This window comes from Macaca mulatta, chromosome 8 (genome assembly GCF_049350105.2).
Source record: "Macaca mulatta isolate MMU2019108-1 chromosome 8, T2T-MMU8v2.0, whole genome shotgun sequence".
In the NCBI taxonomy this organism is placed as follows: Eukaryota; Metazoa; Chordata; class Mammalia; order Primates; family Cercopithecidae; genus Macaca; species Macaca mulatta.
The window spans coordinates 23,802,436-23,818,043 of record NC_133413.1 but is presented as its reverse complement, the minus strand read 5'-3'; the positions used below and the strand labels follow the sequence as shown (position 1 = coordinate 23,818,043).

At 55.0% G+C, this 15,608-nt stretch overlaps 2 protein-coding genes and 1 pseudogene across 12 annotated transcripts in view; all 3 read right to left on the bottom strand.

The window, feature by feature from the left end:
• Window positions 1-7,860, bottom strand: part of BMP1 (bone morphogenetic protein 1) — a 47,805-nt gene extending 39,945 nt beyond the window's left edge. For 2 of the 4 annotated variants that reach the window (XR_001446593.3, XM_077942606.1), the window contains exon 1: window positions 7,271-7,860. Coding sequence is in view for 3 of the 4 variants with exons in the window: in XM_077942606.1 (XP_077798732.1) it covers window positions 7,271-7,418 (148 nt within the window). In the remaining variant the exon portion in view is untranslated. 4 annotated transcript variants of the gene reach the window in all.
• LOC144330721 (uncharacterized) lies at window positions 2,219-3,126 on the bottom strand (annotated as a pseudogene).
• Window positions 7,861-8,348: 488 nt separating the features above from the next.
• Window positions 8,349-15,406, bottom strand: SFTPC (surfactant protein C). Of its 8 annotated transcripts, none has more exons than XM_077942608.1 (8): window positions 15,122-15,406; window positions 12,961-13,327; window positions 10,956-11,050; window positions 10,082-10,240; window positions 9,612-9,734; window positions 9,269-9,379; window positions 8,757-8,915; window positions 8,349-8,562 (listed from the first exon to the last, which is right to left on the bottom strand). In XM_077942608.1, exons 2-7 carry the CDS (start codon window positions 13,019-13,021, stop codon window positions 8,775-8,777), a joined length of 690 nt encoding a protein of 229 aa, XP_077798734.1. In that variant the 5' UTR covers window positions 13,022-13,327; window positions 15,122-15,406; the 3' UTR covers window positions 8,349-8,562; window positions 8,757-8,774.
• Between the last annotated feature and the right edge of the window lie 202 nt (window positions 15,407-15,608).

Sequence of the window (15,608 nt, the reverse complement as noted above, 5' to 3'; positions counted from 1 at the left end):
AATTAGCCAGGCATGGTGATGTGATGCATGCCTGTAGTTCCAGCTACTCACTCTGGAGGCTAAGGCAGGCGGATCAATTGAGCCCGGGAGGTCAAGGCTGCAGTGAGCTGAGATGATGCCACTGCAATCCAGCCTGGGCAACAGAGTGAGACCCTGTCTCAAAAAAAAAAAAAAAAAAAAAAAGGAAATAAAATTGCACCAATTTTCATTAGAACAGATAAGCATCTTTGGGAAACGAAGATACCTTCCGGGAGCTTCCCAGCTAGGAGAAAAAAGTTTAACAGTTCTCAAGTAATTCCTATTCCAAGTCTTAGGCTGCTCAAGCAGAAAGGCCAGAGGGGAAGAGAGCCTCCCTAAAGGGCCATTCCGATTCCAGTATGTGGAGCTGAGGAGGGATGTTTCCAGAGACCCGGCTGAACTGTCTGTCTCCCTTTTGCGAAATCTGTAGAAAAGGAAGCAGAGGCCATAGAACTGGCCGCTTTGGAAGGCGCTCATATGGGAGCTGCATGCTGAGCTGAGCTGGGCTGGGGGAGGCGGGAGGCTGGGCTAGAGGTGGGACCCACAGCGGCTTCCCTGCAGCTCCACCCACGGCAACATCTGCTTCTCATCCAGGCAGAGCGCTATACAGGCCTGGCGGTCGCATTACACAAATTGTTTTAACCTTGAGGACTTCTACACAGGTTTTTCCTCCCCAGTTGGCCTCACTGGTGAACACACACACACACTGACTTCATCACATACAGAATCAGACACCCAAGGTTAGTGTTCCTACGGACACACGGTGGCATCCACACCCTTGCCATCCAGTGCAGAGCCATCAAAGCCAGAGACACACATCCTTGCACACGAAAGCAGCGCCCAGCACTGCACTTTCAGGCGGGAGACACTCCAGGATGTTCAAATGAATGAATTGCTACGCTGATATTCTTCTGGCTTGCAAATACATGCCCAGAGACACACCCTCACCTAGACAGGATCAACAGAATGTGGGAGTGACTGTGGCAGTCATCGAGGCCAAACTTCCATTTTATAGATGAGAAAACTGAGGTCCCAAAAGCAACAACTTAACTGAACCTACACTGCTAGTCACTGGAAAACTGGATGTATAACTCAGGCCTCCCCATTTCCAGTCCAGCGACCACTGAACTCTCTAGAACCCCTATTGCAAATACATATACACAAAAATAGATACTCAGACAGACACATCCACAACAAAATACACACACAGTCACAGTTTTTAAAAAACACACATGCACAAGCTTCAACACACACAAACCAGCTGCAAGCTCTGAACTCATTAAGCCAATAATAGTCGTGATAATGACACCTTATGTAAATGTCTGTTGAAATTTTTGTGGTGCTTTCCAATTGGCAAAGTACTTTCCCATTAATTAATTTAATCCTGGCCTGCCCACAACATGCCCAGTAAGCCACACTCCACACCATGCTCTTGCGGAGGAGTGCCCCATTAGAAACTCTCAGAGAGAGATAACCTAAGTGGCTAGGCTCCAGCCCCGCTCCCTGACTTTAGACATCAGAACACTTGAGCCTATGAAGGGCAATGACTCACTCAAGGTCACCAGCCAGTAAGTGGCCCCAAATCTCTTCCAACCCATGAGAAAGCTACTTCTTACTTAAATCGCCATCCTTGGCAGGTGGCCTTGGCTCAGCAACTGATGGGACAGCAACAGAAGATGCTTCCCAGGTGACATGCAAGAGTGGCCTTAGCAAGGACATGGGATGGGAGGTACACTCCAAGGAAGAAGCAGCAGGTTCATACTCGCCATTCACATAGATGTGCATGTGCCACACGAATGCCTCCACACTTAGACTTGTGGATATCTTTCTTTCTCTTTTTATTTCTTTTTTCTTTTCTTTTCTTTTCTTTTTTCTTTTTTGAGATGAAGTCTCACTCTGTTGCCCAGGCTGGAGTGCAGTGGCGCAATCTCAGCTCACTACAACCTCTGCCTCCCGGGTTCAAGCAATTCTCCTGTCTCAGCCTCGCCCAGTTAACTTTAGTATTGTTTTTTTTAGTAGAAACGGGGTTTCACCTTGTTGGTCAGGCTGGTCTTGAACTCCTGACCACAGGTGATCCTTCTGCTTCGGCCTCCCAAAGTACTGGGATTACAGGTATGAGCCACCATGCCCGGACACACGTGTTTTACCTTTCACAGACATTGTACCTGCAGGCTCCCACACCCAAACCCACAGGCATCATCGCATACAGGTGTGTCTGGACATTTAGACTCACCTTTGGACACAGAGCAAAGGGCAAGGTCTTTGGAGTCAGACAGACCTGTCTTGGAATCCCAGGTTGGCTACTATTAGCTGACAAGCCATGTAAACTCTTCTAAGGCTCAGTGTTCTCCTAGATAACAGAATCTGTCTCCTAGGATTACTACATGAAATAAGACATATATACGAACCCCTTAGCATAGAGCGTGCAGCACGGTAAGCACCGCCCACCACTTTAATATTATCCCAACACAACCTGTAAGCTCAAAGTCAGCTCTAGACCTCCTCTGGGAATGCTGTCTCACCCACACTCTCTGCCCCCACCCCTCCTTGAGTGAAACCCCAGTGCAGAGGCCACAGAACTGTGCTGGCCTGCGAGTCCAGGGCCAGTGTAGAACCAGGGTAAAGCAAATGTAAGGCAGGGCAGGGCATGGCCCTGGCTGCTGAGCTCCAGGGGTGAGGATGTCATGGCTGAAGAATGCGTGGGAACCGAGTGGGGGTGGGGAGAGAGAAGATGGACAGGAGAGCCTTAGGGGCAGGAGCTGGGCCTTGGGGCACTGTGCTTTTGGGCTCCCCTCTGGGGAAGCAAAGGAATCTGGATGCTAAGGAGTCTAGGAGGTCTCTCCTTACTCAGAGGAAGCCCTGGGGTCACGGTCACGGTAGTAGTTATTTTCGACACAAGATAAAAATTTTTTGTGTTGTTTTCTGGCTGTAAACCTGCCAGGAGCACCGTGGCTGAGCCCATCTGTGTGCCTGGGCCTGGGAAGAATCTCACTCTTCCAGGTCAACCTCTGGACTCCACTGTCTCCTTGCCCGGGGCATAGCAAGGCATCCCCTCCTTGGGAAATGGGGAGAGGAAGCTGGCTGGTGTAATGAGCCCCAAGGCTATATGTGCAAGACTGACGCATGTCCTGTGGTACAAATGCAAGCTTCTAGCTGGGGGATGACGCACGCAAACCCCTGCAAACATGTGGATGGACTTCATCACATGTGAACACTTCTGCAGAGGGGCACGTTTGCACCCATGCCTCCATGTACTCAGGAAGACCCATGCCCACACGGGTGAACATGCTTGCCCACAAGGCAGCGACATACCCACGCATGTGCACAAACACACACTCAACCGCTTCCCCATGCAGGATCTTGTGTTTTTAAACACACAAATAACTGCAGGCATGCACTGTGTTTCATGGGCCACACTCCCCAAAGGACAAGGGTACACTTAGAAATAGACAGAGATGCACTAGTGCGAGACAAAGAGAGCTAGGGACGGGAGAGAGAGAGATTAGCTGACTCCCTTGGATCTCCTTAGGAGGTTCTTAGTGGCCTGAGAACTGGTGCTTCTACTCCCCCCACCCCAATATCTTCTCCTCAGATCTCTAGAGAAACTAGAATTTTTTTTTTTTTTTTTTTACATAGTCTTGCTTTGTCACCCAGGTGAGAGTAGTGGCGCAATCATAGCTCACTGCAGTCTCCAGCTCCTGGACTCAGCCTTGAACTCTCAAGCTCAAACTCCTCCCACTTAAGCCTCCCAAGTAGCTGGGACTACGGGCGCATGGCACCACCCCCAGCTAATTTTTTAAGTTTTTTGTAGAGATGGGCGTCTTGCTGTGTTGCCCAGGCTAGTCTTAAACTCCTGGCTTCAAGTGATCCTCCCGCTTTGGCCTCCCAAAGGCATAAGCCACTGCGCCCAGCCTATAATTCTTAAGAATCCCTTCTTCCTGGGAAATCCCTGGGCCCCGCCCACCCCATCTAGCGCCCAGGGAGAGTATAAGTTTTTTCCTCCCCGCTTGGGGCACTGAAATAAGAAGGTGACTCAGGGGCAGGGGCCTGGGTGGGTGGGGTGACTCAGCTGTCTAGAGGGGGAGTGTGGTCTGGTGACAGGAGAGATTACTTCTAGACCTCAGAGGGTATACCCTAATCCTCTGTGGCTCTCTCATGTCCAAACCTGGCCCAGGCGGCCCCTGGGTGGGGATGGGGGTGTGGGCTGGTGAGAGCTGCCCCCTTCCGCTCCTGCAGACTCTGGGCTGCCAGATGAGGTTGAGGTGGCAGCAGGGGCCTCACTGGCCCATTTTAACACTGCCACAGGGTTACTACCCAGCCCTGTGTGCGACGTGCTTCTAGCCCCACCCCTGTGGGGTCAGGCCAATGGGCTTCTCTGATTATGGGATCAACTGTGTCCCAATTCCTGCCTCCAAGGTCTCTCCAGGGGGTTGTTGGCTAGTCACCTGGGGTAGCCAAACAGTGCTGGGAATCTTGCAGAAGGACCCCCTTCATGGTTTGGCTGATTTCCTGACATACAGGAAATCAGGGCTGCCTCAAAATCTTCCTGGGCAAGGGCTAGGGAGGGCTTGGTGGCACCAGCTCTGAGCACACAAACAGACCAGCTTGGCTTCCTGCCCAATGTCCTGGTCTCACCCAGAAGGTCCAGGAACCTCTCCAGGCTATCAAAGATCTTAATTTTGCCCTTAGTACAACGGCAACCATAACTTGACCAGTAATGGCCCAATGAAGGGACCTGGCTACCCTCAGAGCAACCCAAGAGGTCACAGGTAAGCTGTGGGAGTCAAAGGAGCTTTCACTTCCAGCCCTTGAAAAGAAGCAGGGACAGGCATGCCTGCCATCATCACCTCCAGCATCTGGAGGTCAGGGCTGCAGAGGGTACAGGAAGCAAAGCCAGGCAAGAGAAAGCAACGTGGAGAACAGAGCTGAGGGACCCGTGGCTAGAAGACAGTGGCACAGGGGTGTGGGTGTGAGTGCCTAGGAATGGCCATGTGAGTTTCTTCCAGAGGTGGGCAGCAGATCTCAAGCATCAGTCATACCCCAGAGGGAGGCTGATCTGACCCAAGGCCTGGCCTTGTCAGGCCCCAGGGCCCTCTCAGCCGCCCCCAGGCCTGGCCCAGCGCCCCACCAGCCTCACTTCACCCGGTTAGAGTGCTTTCTCCAGAGCCCTTACTTGAAGCTCCAACTCAGCCAGCCCCACCCTAGCATGAAACCTGAGACTGGGGGGAGAGCCCTCAGCCTCTTGCTGCTCTGAAAATCACTCCCATTTCCAACAAGAAGGGAAAGACATCAGAATGGCTTCCCACCCATTCTTTAAGGCCTGGCCCCAATTGCACCTCCTCCACGAAGACCCCCCAGACCTTCCCAGCTTGCTGTGATCACATTTCTCTGCCACCACCAGGCTGCAGAGGGGTAGGAGACTCCCTGAGCCTTTAGCGTCCTACTCTCCAATGTGGCACTCAGTGTGGCTTGGTTTGTGCCGTTGGTTATGTCTGTAGGTGTCTTGGGTCCCTACTGGACTGTAAGCTCCTTGAGGGCAGGGTCCTAGCTTGTACATCTCAGTACCTCCCACAACATCCATTCCAGGCCCTAGCACATATTAGGTATTGATGGATTGATGGATAAGAAGCACAAGGAGACAGCAGCAATCCCACACTCCTCAAAAAAATGAAGTGAGAGTCTGAGGCACAGAAAACAGAGAGGAGGCAGCCCACATTTATTTAGCTCTGACTCTGTGTTAAGCACTATTAAGTGTTTTATGTATGTTCTCATATTTAACCCTTACCACCAACTCTATGGGAAGATGTATAATCAGTCCCATTTTACAGGTGTGAAAGCGGCAGTCCAGACATGATCATTACCATTCTGAGGTAGTACAGCTATAACGAGTGGCGGGGTCAAGATTGAAAGCTAGATGTGCCTGCCTTCAAAGTCCATGGGCAGTCCACTCTGCCCTGTGCCCACTCCCAGCACCCAGCAAGAAAGACGACAGCGAATGTCCCGGTTTACCCACAGCCCAGCAGGCATGGAGGGGGAAGGGCTGAGGGATTTGCCCTGATCTTCTCCAATGGATGGTCTCTTATTCCTGCCTGTGGGCCATCCTCCCAAGAGAGTCCCTGAACAGGGTCTCCAGAGCCAGGACTAGAGCAACCTGCCCCTCCGCCCCTTGTGCCCCACACAAGCAGTCCAGTTCTAGGAACTATGCCACTTCCCCTAGCTCTGGCTATTTGGAGATGAGCTGAAGTCAGAGAGGCAGGAAGTCAAGGAAAAGTTCTGTTATCTTGTCCCTGTGTGTCCCCAAACAGCCTGCCCGGGGCATCCAATCGGGCAAATGGCCCGAGTGCCTGGCCATCTGGTCACTCCAGGGGCAGGACCCCTCTGGACCCAGCAGGAGTGAAGGGGTTACATAGGGTCTTCAGAGACAAAGAACACACACACACACAGGCAAACACACACTCCAGGGTCCTGACCTCGGCTAATTAGCCTCTGGTGTCTGGGGGGTGACAGAGCTGATATACAATATCTGGGTTCTCTTTGTATTTTCCCTCTTTCCACCCCAACTTGGCCTTGGCAGGGGTCTCCAGGCACATAGGGACAAAAGTAAGTCCCCTTTCTGAGCTGGCTTCTCTGACTTTGACAGCTGTCTCCTAAGTCCCAGAAAGCTGCAGCTACTGGTTAAACCACGGGATACCCAGAGAGCACGATCTCAGGGAATCCCTGGCAAAACTTTCTTCCACTTGGGCTGGGTGGTGGCCTGGGGGACCTGCTCCTGGGAGACTCAGGCCTCCCAGCTCCAAGCCAGACAGATGTGCAGCCCTAGGGCAGCCCAGACAGGCTGGAAAACACTCAGCTCCTGGAGCAGGAGAGATGGGGGAGAAGGGGAAAGAACACACACACACACACACACACACACACACACACACACACGCACAGGAGTTTGGCCAGAAAAGTTTCCTACAGAAGGAAAAGCCGCCTTGCCCGCCGGTTTTCCCGGGACCCAAGGAGACTTCCCCTGGAATCCTCTGGGAAGATGAGAGGCAGCGGCAGCAGCTTCTACCAACAGCAGCAAAACTTCAGTCCGAAAAGTCCCCCAAACCCCCCTCCCTCTCCCCCTCGTTCTTTTGTTCCCCACTGCATTGCCAACCAGGCAGCTCCCGGCTTCCCACACTGGACTGTCCTCCCCCAACCCCAAACCCGAACCCGCCCGCGCCTCCCCGCCTGGCCCGCTGCCGGGGGGCCGGGGGGCGCTCACCCGCCTTGCAGGGGTCTTTGTAGTTGAGGGGCTCCGAGTCGTCCTCCTCCGCCAGGTCATAGGTGTAGTCGGCCAAGTCCAGCGGCCGGCCGGGACGCGGGAGCAGCAGCAGCCCGAGCAGCAGCGGCAGGCGGGCCACGCCGGGCATGCTGGCGGGGCGGCGGCGAGGGAAGCGGGGCACTGGAGGCTAGGGGAGGGCGTCCCCTCGCCCGCTCGTTCGCTTGCTCGATCGCGACCGCGACCGCTCCCGCCCTCGCTCCCCGACCTCTTCCCCTTCCCTCCGCTCGCCTCCCTCCTTCCTGTCTCCCGCCCCCCGCTCGGCCCGCCGCTCCGCGCTTGTCCTCGGGCTGCAGCAGTCTCCCTCTCCCTTCCCTTCTTTTTCTCTCTTTCTTTCTCTCCCTCCCTCCCTCCCTCCGGCTCCCCCCCCCCTTTTTAGGGAAATGAGCTCGCTGGAGGGCGGGTTTTCGCCCGAGCTCGGCCCCCCTCGGGGCCGGGACAGTGCTCGGCCGGGCCGGGCCGCGCGCCAGCCGGGGCGGGGAAGGCGCAGAACCGCGCGCCCGGGGAGGGGGCTCGGGCCGCCCGGGCCGCGGGCCGCCGGGCCGCCGGGCCGGGGCGGGAGCTCGGGCCCCCGGGGTGCCGGGAGGGCTGTCGCTCCCGAGATGCCCTCTAGCGGCGGCCTCCCCCGCGGGCGCTCGGCCGAGCCCCCGCCCCGCCGCGGGACACGCTGTCAGGTCCTCCCGCCGCCCCTGCCCCGCGCCCCCGCCTCGGGTCGGTCTCTCCGCCGACGTCTCCCTAGCTCCCCTTCTCCGACCCTCTCTCGCGTCTCGCTCTCTGCGCTCTCTGTCTCTCTTGCTGTCTCGGTGTCTCTCCCTCCTCCGGAGACGCCGCTGGAGGGCGCCGAAAGCCCGTGGATGGCTCCCCGCGAGCCCCTCTCCGCCGCCAGCGTGGACCCAGTCCCCCAGCGCACTGGGACAGAGGGAGAATGGCAAACCCCACTCTGCTCTCCCAAGGCACTTCCCTTCCCGGCCGGCCCCTGCCAGGGCAGGACTGTGCCCTACAGAAAGATAGAAGAAGACCCTTTGCTTTTCAATCAGGCTGCTTTATTCTGTTGTGGCAGGAGTTCCAGGGCCCCTGGGCACCACCTCTGCCCGCTCCCATCCTCTACCCAAACTCCAATTTCTCCGGGGCCTGTCCCTGCGTTGTGGGCAGAAGCAGCTTCTTGCCCGTCTGCAAAAGCTGCAAAAGACCCTTTGCCCAGGGCGTTTCCTGTCCCCCTGGGGCTTCCACTGACCCTGTGAAGCAAAGGCATGTTGAAGATGGACAGAGAGGATCGGGGGAGTGGGAAGTACCGTTCTGCGAGCCTCCCCTCCCCTGAGCTCCCTGGATGACCCTGCTTCAGTGGATGCCCCAGCGCCTGGTCAGCGCGAGCGCTCCTCCACAGCCCGGGCAGGTGGCCCAAGCGCTCCCAGCGACCCTGGGATCACACCTGCTCACTTGAGGAGTCCTAGATGTAGTAGAGCGGCACCTCGCCACACAGGGTGCTCACGGCCATGCCCAGGAAGGCCAGGTCCCCTCTGGAGGGTGCTGAGCCTGCATCTCGCCCCTCCACCTGGTCCAGCTTAGAGGTAGGCACTGCGGGCTTGGCCTGCGGAGAGCATTCCATTTGAAATCTAGGAAGTGAGTTTGTATCCCGTGTGCAGCCCTTATTGTGGGACTTCAGGTATATCAGGCAATCTCTCTGAGCCTCAGTTTCCTCACCAGTAAAGAGGGGCTATGCTAGAGTCAGAAGCCACCAGGTAGTGAGTGGACTCAGCTGAGCCCAGCAGCTTGGCAGTGGGGTGGGAAGGGAAGGAGTCGTGCAGGGGAATAGGGAGAGGGGCAGTCAGCAGGCAGCCAACAAGGAACGATGCTTTACAGGTGACAAATAGCCACCATTCAGACGCTCCTCCCAGCAGCCCTGGGAGGGAGACAGCCCACTCCTTTCACCCACACACACACCTGGAAGTTCTGGACTTTTCTAGTGAGCGCCTCAAGACTGGGGATGCTCTCCGGAGCTGTCTTCATGATGTAGCACCAGGTGCCAGGGGCTGGCTTGTAGGCGATCAGGAGCTAGGCACAGAATGCTGGAGATGATTTGGGGGTCCCTGCCCTGCTCTCTCCCTGACCCAGGTCCTTAGCCACCTCCCTCTAGGTTGGGCATGGGAGTTATACTAGAATCTGGGGTTCAGGCCAAAAGGGCTGGAGGAGGGGGAGAGAAGGATGTGGATGAAGTGGCCCAGCTGGGTGGCTCTAGCAGAGCCTTGTCATTGGTCCCAGGGTCAGGAGGTCCGGGCATACCCACCCGCTGGTAGTCATACACCACGAGGCCAGTGGAGCCAACAGAGAAGGTGGCAGTGGTACCCAGGTGCCCACTCCGGGCCAGGTGTTGCTGGGCTTCCGGAGCCCCGATGCTCATCTCCAGAACCTGGGGATAGGGCATGGAGCTGCCTGGTTTTCCCCTTTGCTACTCAGCCTGTGGTACCCATCCCCATCCTCAGGCCTCTGTACTCAAATTTGCTTCCCTCTTTCCCGAGAGCTCAGAGAGGCTGAGTGGAACCAGGTGCTGGGGGGAGCCGCTGTCCTGCTGTGGGGCAGGGGCCCTGTGGAAAAGCCTGGGCTGGGTTGCCACCTGGTTTGTGCCTCTTTCCTTCTAGCTGTGCCCCTTGCCTCCTCCCCTCCACTCCCCTTGGACAGTTTCCTATCGCCCATCCCACCTAGCCCCTCTGTCTGGCATGTCCTATGCCCACCGCCGCCCCATCCCACACCTCTCACCATCTCCGTGTGTTTCTGGCTCATGTGGAGACCCATGAGCAGGGCTCCCACAATCACCACAACGACAAGGACCACCACCACCACCACGATGAGAAGGCGTTTCAGGTGCACCGGGCAGCAGGGGATGCCAAATCGGCCCCGGGGAGCCGCGGAGTAGTCCTGACACAGTGGGGCAGGCAGGGAGACCGGCATGAGGTCATGAGGCTGCCCCTCTTCTCCCTGCACAAGCTGGACACCCTCCCACGGCCGCCTAGGGCTGGACGGTCAATGCGATGGACAGACAGGGAAGGGTTGAGGAGATCAGAGAAGGCTTCTTGGAGGAGGTGGCTTGGATTCTAACAAACCCATAGACACATAGAAGCTTAGAAGCAGGGTCTAGTTTTGAGGGACCCAAGAGAGCCTGCTTCACCTGTCTCTTCCTGCTGTGTCCCCCAGGCCCCTGGCATCTCAGTCATGGTCAGCCCCTCTCTGTTCCCCAAGTGATCACCTCCATGTGGTGACACAAAGTCTCCCTCCTTCCTGGAATGCCTTCCACCTTCTCCACCAGGTGAGCTCCTCCTTATTCTGGCTCCAGCTCATGTGTCGTTTTCTCTGTGAAGTGTCCCCTGACTTCTGAAGTTTTTCATGGCTTCTGACTCGGAGCTGTCTACGGATGGCCCTTTCAATCGACCCCAATCATGGCTCTCGGCCCACGAACAACTCCACAAGGGTCCCAGGCTTAGTGGTCTTGGTGTCCCCCATCCTGACTTACCACAATCCTAGGTTAGTTGAGTGAATGGATCTGGATAAGGAAACAGGCCAGGGAGGATAGAGGAGGCAGGGACCATCACACACACGCGCGCACACACATACACACACACGCAACCACACTCACCGGCGGGCTCTCCATCAGGACCTCTTTGCTGCCCACATCCATCTTGCTGCAAGTGCTGTGCTGTCCTCTCCTGCTCTCCCAGGTGTGACCAGGGTCTTATATGTGTCCATAGGGAGAGAGGACAGAGGTGAAGGACCAAGTCCCCTGTGTGCCAGCCAAGCCCTTGGCTTTGAAGCTTGTTTGTTCCTGTCCCTCCAGAACTGAAGCCCAGATAAGCCAGCTGTGAGAGCCCCCAAGGGCCCTTGGCCCTGGCACATGAGTCCTCTTGGCCCCAGCAAGAGCAAAGCTGGGTGAGCTGAGCAAACTTGCCCTTGGGCCATCTGCACCTCTCACCGTGGGTGTCTTCCTGGCGTGGCCGCCTTCCTTGCTGGCACCTGCCCCTGCTGCCCTGTGGCTTTCCTGATTCTTCTGCCAGCCTGAACCTCTCAGGCAGCCAAGGGTCTGACCATCACATTTCCCAGCAGAATTTCTCGATGCATAGGGATGCACTCCAGGAAGGGGGTTCTGGAGGCAGCACCTGTAGACTCAGAGAGGACTCTGCCTAAAGCAGGAGGTGCTTTGACATCAGTTTTGGGGGTTTCATAAATCTACATTTCCCTGCAAGGACCAATTCCAACTTCAAGCACTCTTTCCCTCACCTCGTCTCCTCCCACACATCTAGTACCAGCCTCAAACTTGCCCCCAGTGATTATTTTCCTGATTCTGGAAACTGTCCCCACTGGTGGCAAGCTCTTACTGATGTGCAGTGCTTCCTTCTTTGCTCTGGGCTTGTCTGTCAATTGCAGGCTTTGCTGATGGCAGATTCCAGGTCTGACACTGCTTTCTTCTGTCCGGACAGCCCTGCACAGGGCTGGCTCTGGTCACTGGTGGGCTCCCAGTCTCCCCATCCTCAAATCAGCCCACTCACCCTGTGGTCTACACTCTACCCCTCTAGACTCCCCCTTCTACATCCTCTGATCCTAAATTTGCCCTGAGAATGATACTCACCCAAATATGATCAACTTTCAGGACTGTCTCCTTCTCTTTTCTCTCTTTCCTAGTGCCTTCCCTAAAGCCATCTCTATGGATTTACGAGGTCAAATCTGCCAATGACTTTGGGCTGGCTCACACTTTCTCTCAGGTTCCCTTTCACTCCTTGGGCCAGGTGGTCTCTAAAGTCCCTTCACCTCTAAACTCAGGTGGCTGTGGCAGCGTCCAGGCCTGGGCTTGCTCGCTTCACCTCCTATCTTTTTTTTTTTTTTTTTTGATAAAGACAGCCCCTTTATCACCCAGGCTGGCATGCAGTAGCGAGATCACTGCTCACTGCAGCCTTGACCTCCTGGACTCCGGTGATCCTCACACCTCAGCCTCCCGAGTAGCTGGGACTACCAGAGCATGCCATGCCCAGCTAATTTTTGCATGTTTTATAGAGATGGGTTTTCACCATGTTGCCCAGGGTGGTCTTGAACTCCTGGGCTCAAGTGATCTCGGCCTCCTAAAGTGCTAGGATTACAGGTGTGAGCCACCATGCCCAACCAGCCTCCTGTCCTTTAACATGCCACCCCAGTTCCTGCCCCCTGCCCCAGCCCCCTCCCACCAGGGCCCTGCCCTTTGGTCATGAGCTGGCAGGTTCCCCTGTCCCCCCCTCCACCTGGAGGGCCTTCGGCCCCAAGGTTGCATAACAACATGGCATCTGAACTGAGAGCCCCTGAGAAGCTGAGAAGCGCAGGAAGGAAGAAAGGGAAGGAAGTGTTTGCTCCCACCACCCTCCTCACCCCCGAGCTGCCCCTTTAAATATTTGCCTAAGACTCCAGCAGCTCGAGAGTGTCCTAGGACAGTGAAAGGAGGGGAGGGGTGCCGGGAGGAGGGGGAGCCCAGAGAAGCGTCCTCTCAGCTCGGCCTCAGCTGTGTGCAGGTGCCAGATGTAGGAGACAGCTCGCCTGCAGTGCCCACCCCTGCCCTCCCCCAGGGCCCCCACTCCTGCCCCCATCATCCTGGCAACATTGCGATTGATCAGCTGACTCACACGTACTGGGCCTGAGCCAGGTGGGCAGCCAGCCAGCGGGAGAGCCAAGCACTGCAGGCATCTCGGGGTCCCTGTGGGCATCTCAGGGGGCCGTGTTGTCCTCACGTGGGACTTGTTCTTAGCAGGCACTGTGGGTGGGGCTTGCCGCCATCACTGGGTGCTAGGAGAGGGGTCTCTTTCTTTGAAAAAGCCTCTGCTCTTTCTGGTCCTTGGTCTCCCTTGCCTGTTGCCCTTAGGCTGTAGCTGTCATAAGCTCTGTGGCTGCTGTTGCTGCTGCTTCTCCTTAAAACTCATTTTTGCTTGAGGGCTGAGGGAGGGTGCCCGCCTCCTGGAGCACTCACACTAACCAGGTGAAGGTCCTGGGTTCCTTGGAGAAGGAAACACAGAAGGATCTTTAGCTGGGTGTGCCAACCTTCCCCCTCCCCCATACCAGCCCTATCTGCAGCCTTCTCACATTTTTGCCTTTTCTCCTTATGGGAGAAATGCTTAAGCCATTTCTCCCTCTGTGAAAGCCAACCTCCAATCCCTCTCCACTTCTCCGGTTTTATTTATTTATTTATTTATTTATTTAGAGACAATGTCTCACTCTGTTACCCAGGCTGGAGTGCAGTGGTGCAATGACAGCTTCATAGCTCACTGCAGCCTTCATCTCCTGGCCTCAAGTGATCCTCCTACCTTGGCCTTCCAAAGTGCTGAGATGACAAGTGTGAACCCTGCATCTGACCTTCTATCTCTCTGAATGCCACCCACCCAAACAGGCCAAGTGCCATTGGCACCTGCTCTGTGACCTCACTCCAGTTCATGGTGCCCTTTGAAATCCTCAGCCTCTCTGTGGCACCTTCACCTGCCATTCAGCACATATGAATGTTCTTGTCAGCTACATGGGTGATTTTTGTTGCTCTGTCTTCTAGCCCAACTGCAGGCCCTGGGAAGGAAAGGAGCACGCTTCCCATAGGCTTCTTTGAACCTGCCACTGGGCAGGAGGCATGCAAACAGCCAACACTTAATGATAGTCAATGATGAGACCAATACCAACAGTGGCCAATAGTCCATGCCTTCTGTATGTGGAGGTCTCAGTGCTTCCACTGGCCAGCTCTGGGACCCAGCGTGAGTCATTCTGCTTTGCTAGGCATTAGTATGTTCATCTGTGAGATGGGTCAGGTACTAGCTGTCCACCTCACTATGCTATTATAAGGACCTAATGGCATCATGGGTGTGACATCCAGTCGTCATCATTAGCATCATCTACTTCATCCTCTAGGGGACCTCCCACTAGCTAAGAATACAGCCCAGACTCGCCCTCATTGTCTGTTTCTGGGTTGACCCCCTCTGAGAGCCCTGGGCAATGGACAGCCCCACAGTGGCCACCCCTTCTGTGTGGGCCTCCCCGTTTCCTCCTCCAGCCTCTCAGCTGCAGGGGTGGGGACAAGATTCACTTTGCTCTTTGTGTACTGGGCAGAGCCGTGCCAGGGACGGGTGGGAACAGTTGCCCAGCTGCCCCAGCCACCTCCCTACCCCCACTGCTTCCCTGCCCCCAAGTTGGCATGGGGAGGGCAGCTAAATGTGTGGCAGCAAGTAGACATCAAAGTGCAGGGGCATCCCTGGCTGGGAGAACACGACTTAAGCTCAGACCAGAGAATCCCCTGCTGGCAGAGTCTAGGGACAGCTGGGGAAGCGTCTTAAAGCCATTGGTCTCAGTTCCCTGGACTGGTGTGGAAAGAGCACAAGACTAGAAGCCCAGGCAGCTTACAGCCAGGCTCCCCTTGCCCCATGCCTATGAGCTCTTAGGACAGTCATCCTCCGCCACGGGGAAGCTAACGTGGTATAGAGCAGCAGTCTTCAAGCTTTTTGGTTTCAGTACCCCTTAACACTCTCAAAAAGTATTGAAGACCCCAAAGAGCTTTTGTTTATGTGGGATATGTCTGTTGACATTTATTGAGAAATTATCTTTTTATTTACATATGAATTTAAAATATCAGTAATAAACCCATTATATGTTATGATATAAATCACATTTTTAATGGAAAAACTATTTTACAAAGCAAAAATAAAATTAGAAAGTGTCACTCCTTTACAGTTTTAGAAATCTTTTAAATTTGGAACTTCATAGAAGTGAAAAGGGCAAATCATGTCTTGACAATACTAGGGAAATTGTTTTTACCTCAGAGACAGAGAAGGCCCAGGGCTACACTTGGAAGAACCCTGCATGGAAGGACAACCGTGAACGTTGAAGTTGGGCACAGTGGGCAGAAATCCCTGCTGATACATTTTTCTTCTGGTGCGACAGGCCTCACTTTTCTTGTCTGTAAAAGGGAATTACTATCACCTGCCTCAAACTATTGAGAGGATTAAGTAGGGAAAGTACAGAACACTTGAGATTGCAAACTTAGCCAGCCTCTTTTTGGGGGACCTCAGTTTCCTCATTTGTTAGACAAAGGGCTGGACTGAAAAATATCTAAAGCGCTTCCCAGCTTCAACAGGCTGTGGCTGAGCAGTGAGAAATGTTCCAGAATTCCACACAGTCCCACTCCAGCTCCAGAGGCTGTGTTTCCCTTTTCAGCTCATGCTGACACAAAGGTACATTCTGTTCAGTGGCGCGTGGAAAAACATGTGAATTCAGTTAGAAGCGCACTTCAGACTCCTCCAGG

What these genes read in the sequence shown, in the direction of transcription:
- SFTPC (XM_077942608.1), bottom strand. Translation starts at nt 13,021, where the DNA reads ATGCCTGCAGTGCTTGGCTCTCCCGCTGGCTGGCTGCCCACCTGGCTC. An exon ending in CTGGCTCAGGCCCAGTACGT is followed by an intron (nt 11,051 to 12,960) that starts GTGAGTCAGCTG and finishes GACACATATAAG; the next exon opens with ACCCTGGTCACACCTGGGAG. An exon ending in GAAAAGTCCAGAACTTCCAG is followed by an intron (nt 8,916 to 9,268) that starts GTGTGTGTGTGG and finishes TGCTCTCCGCAG; the next exon opens with GCCAAGCCCGCAGTGCCTAC.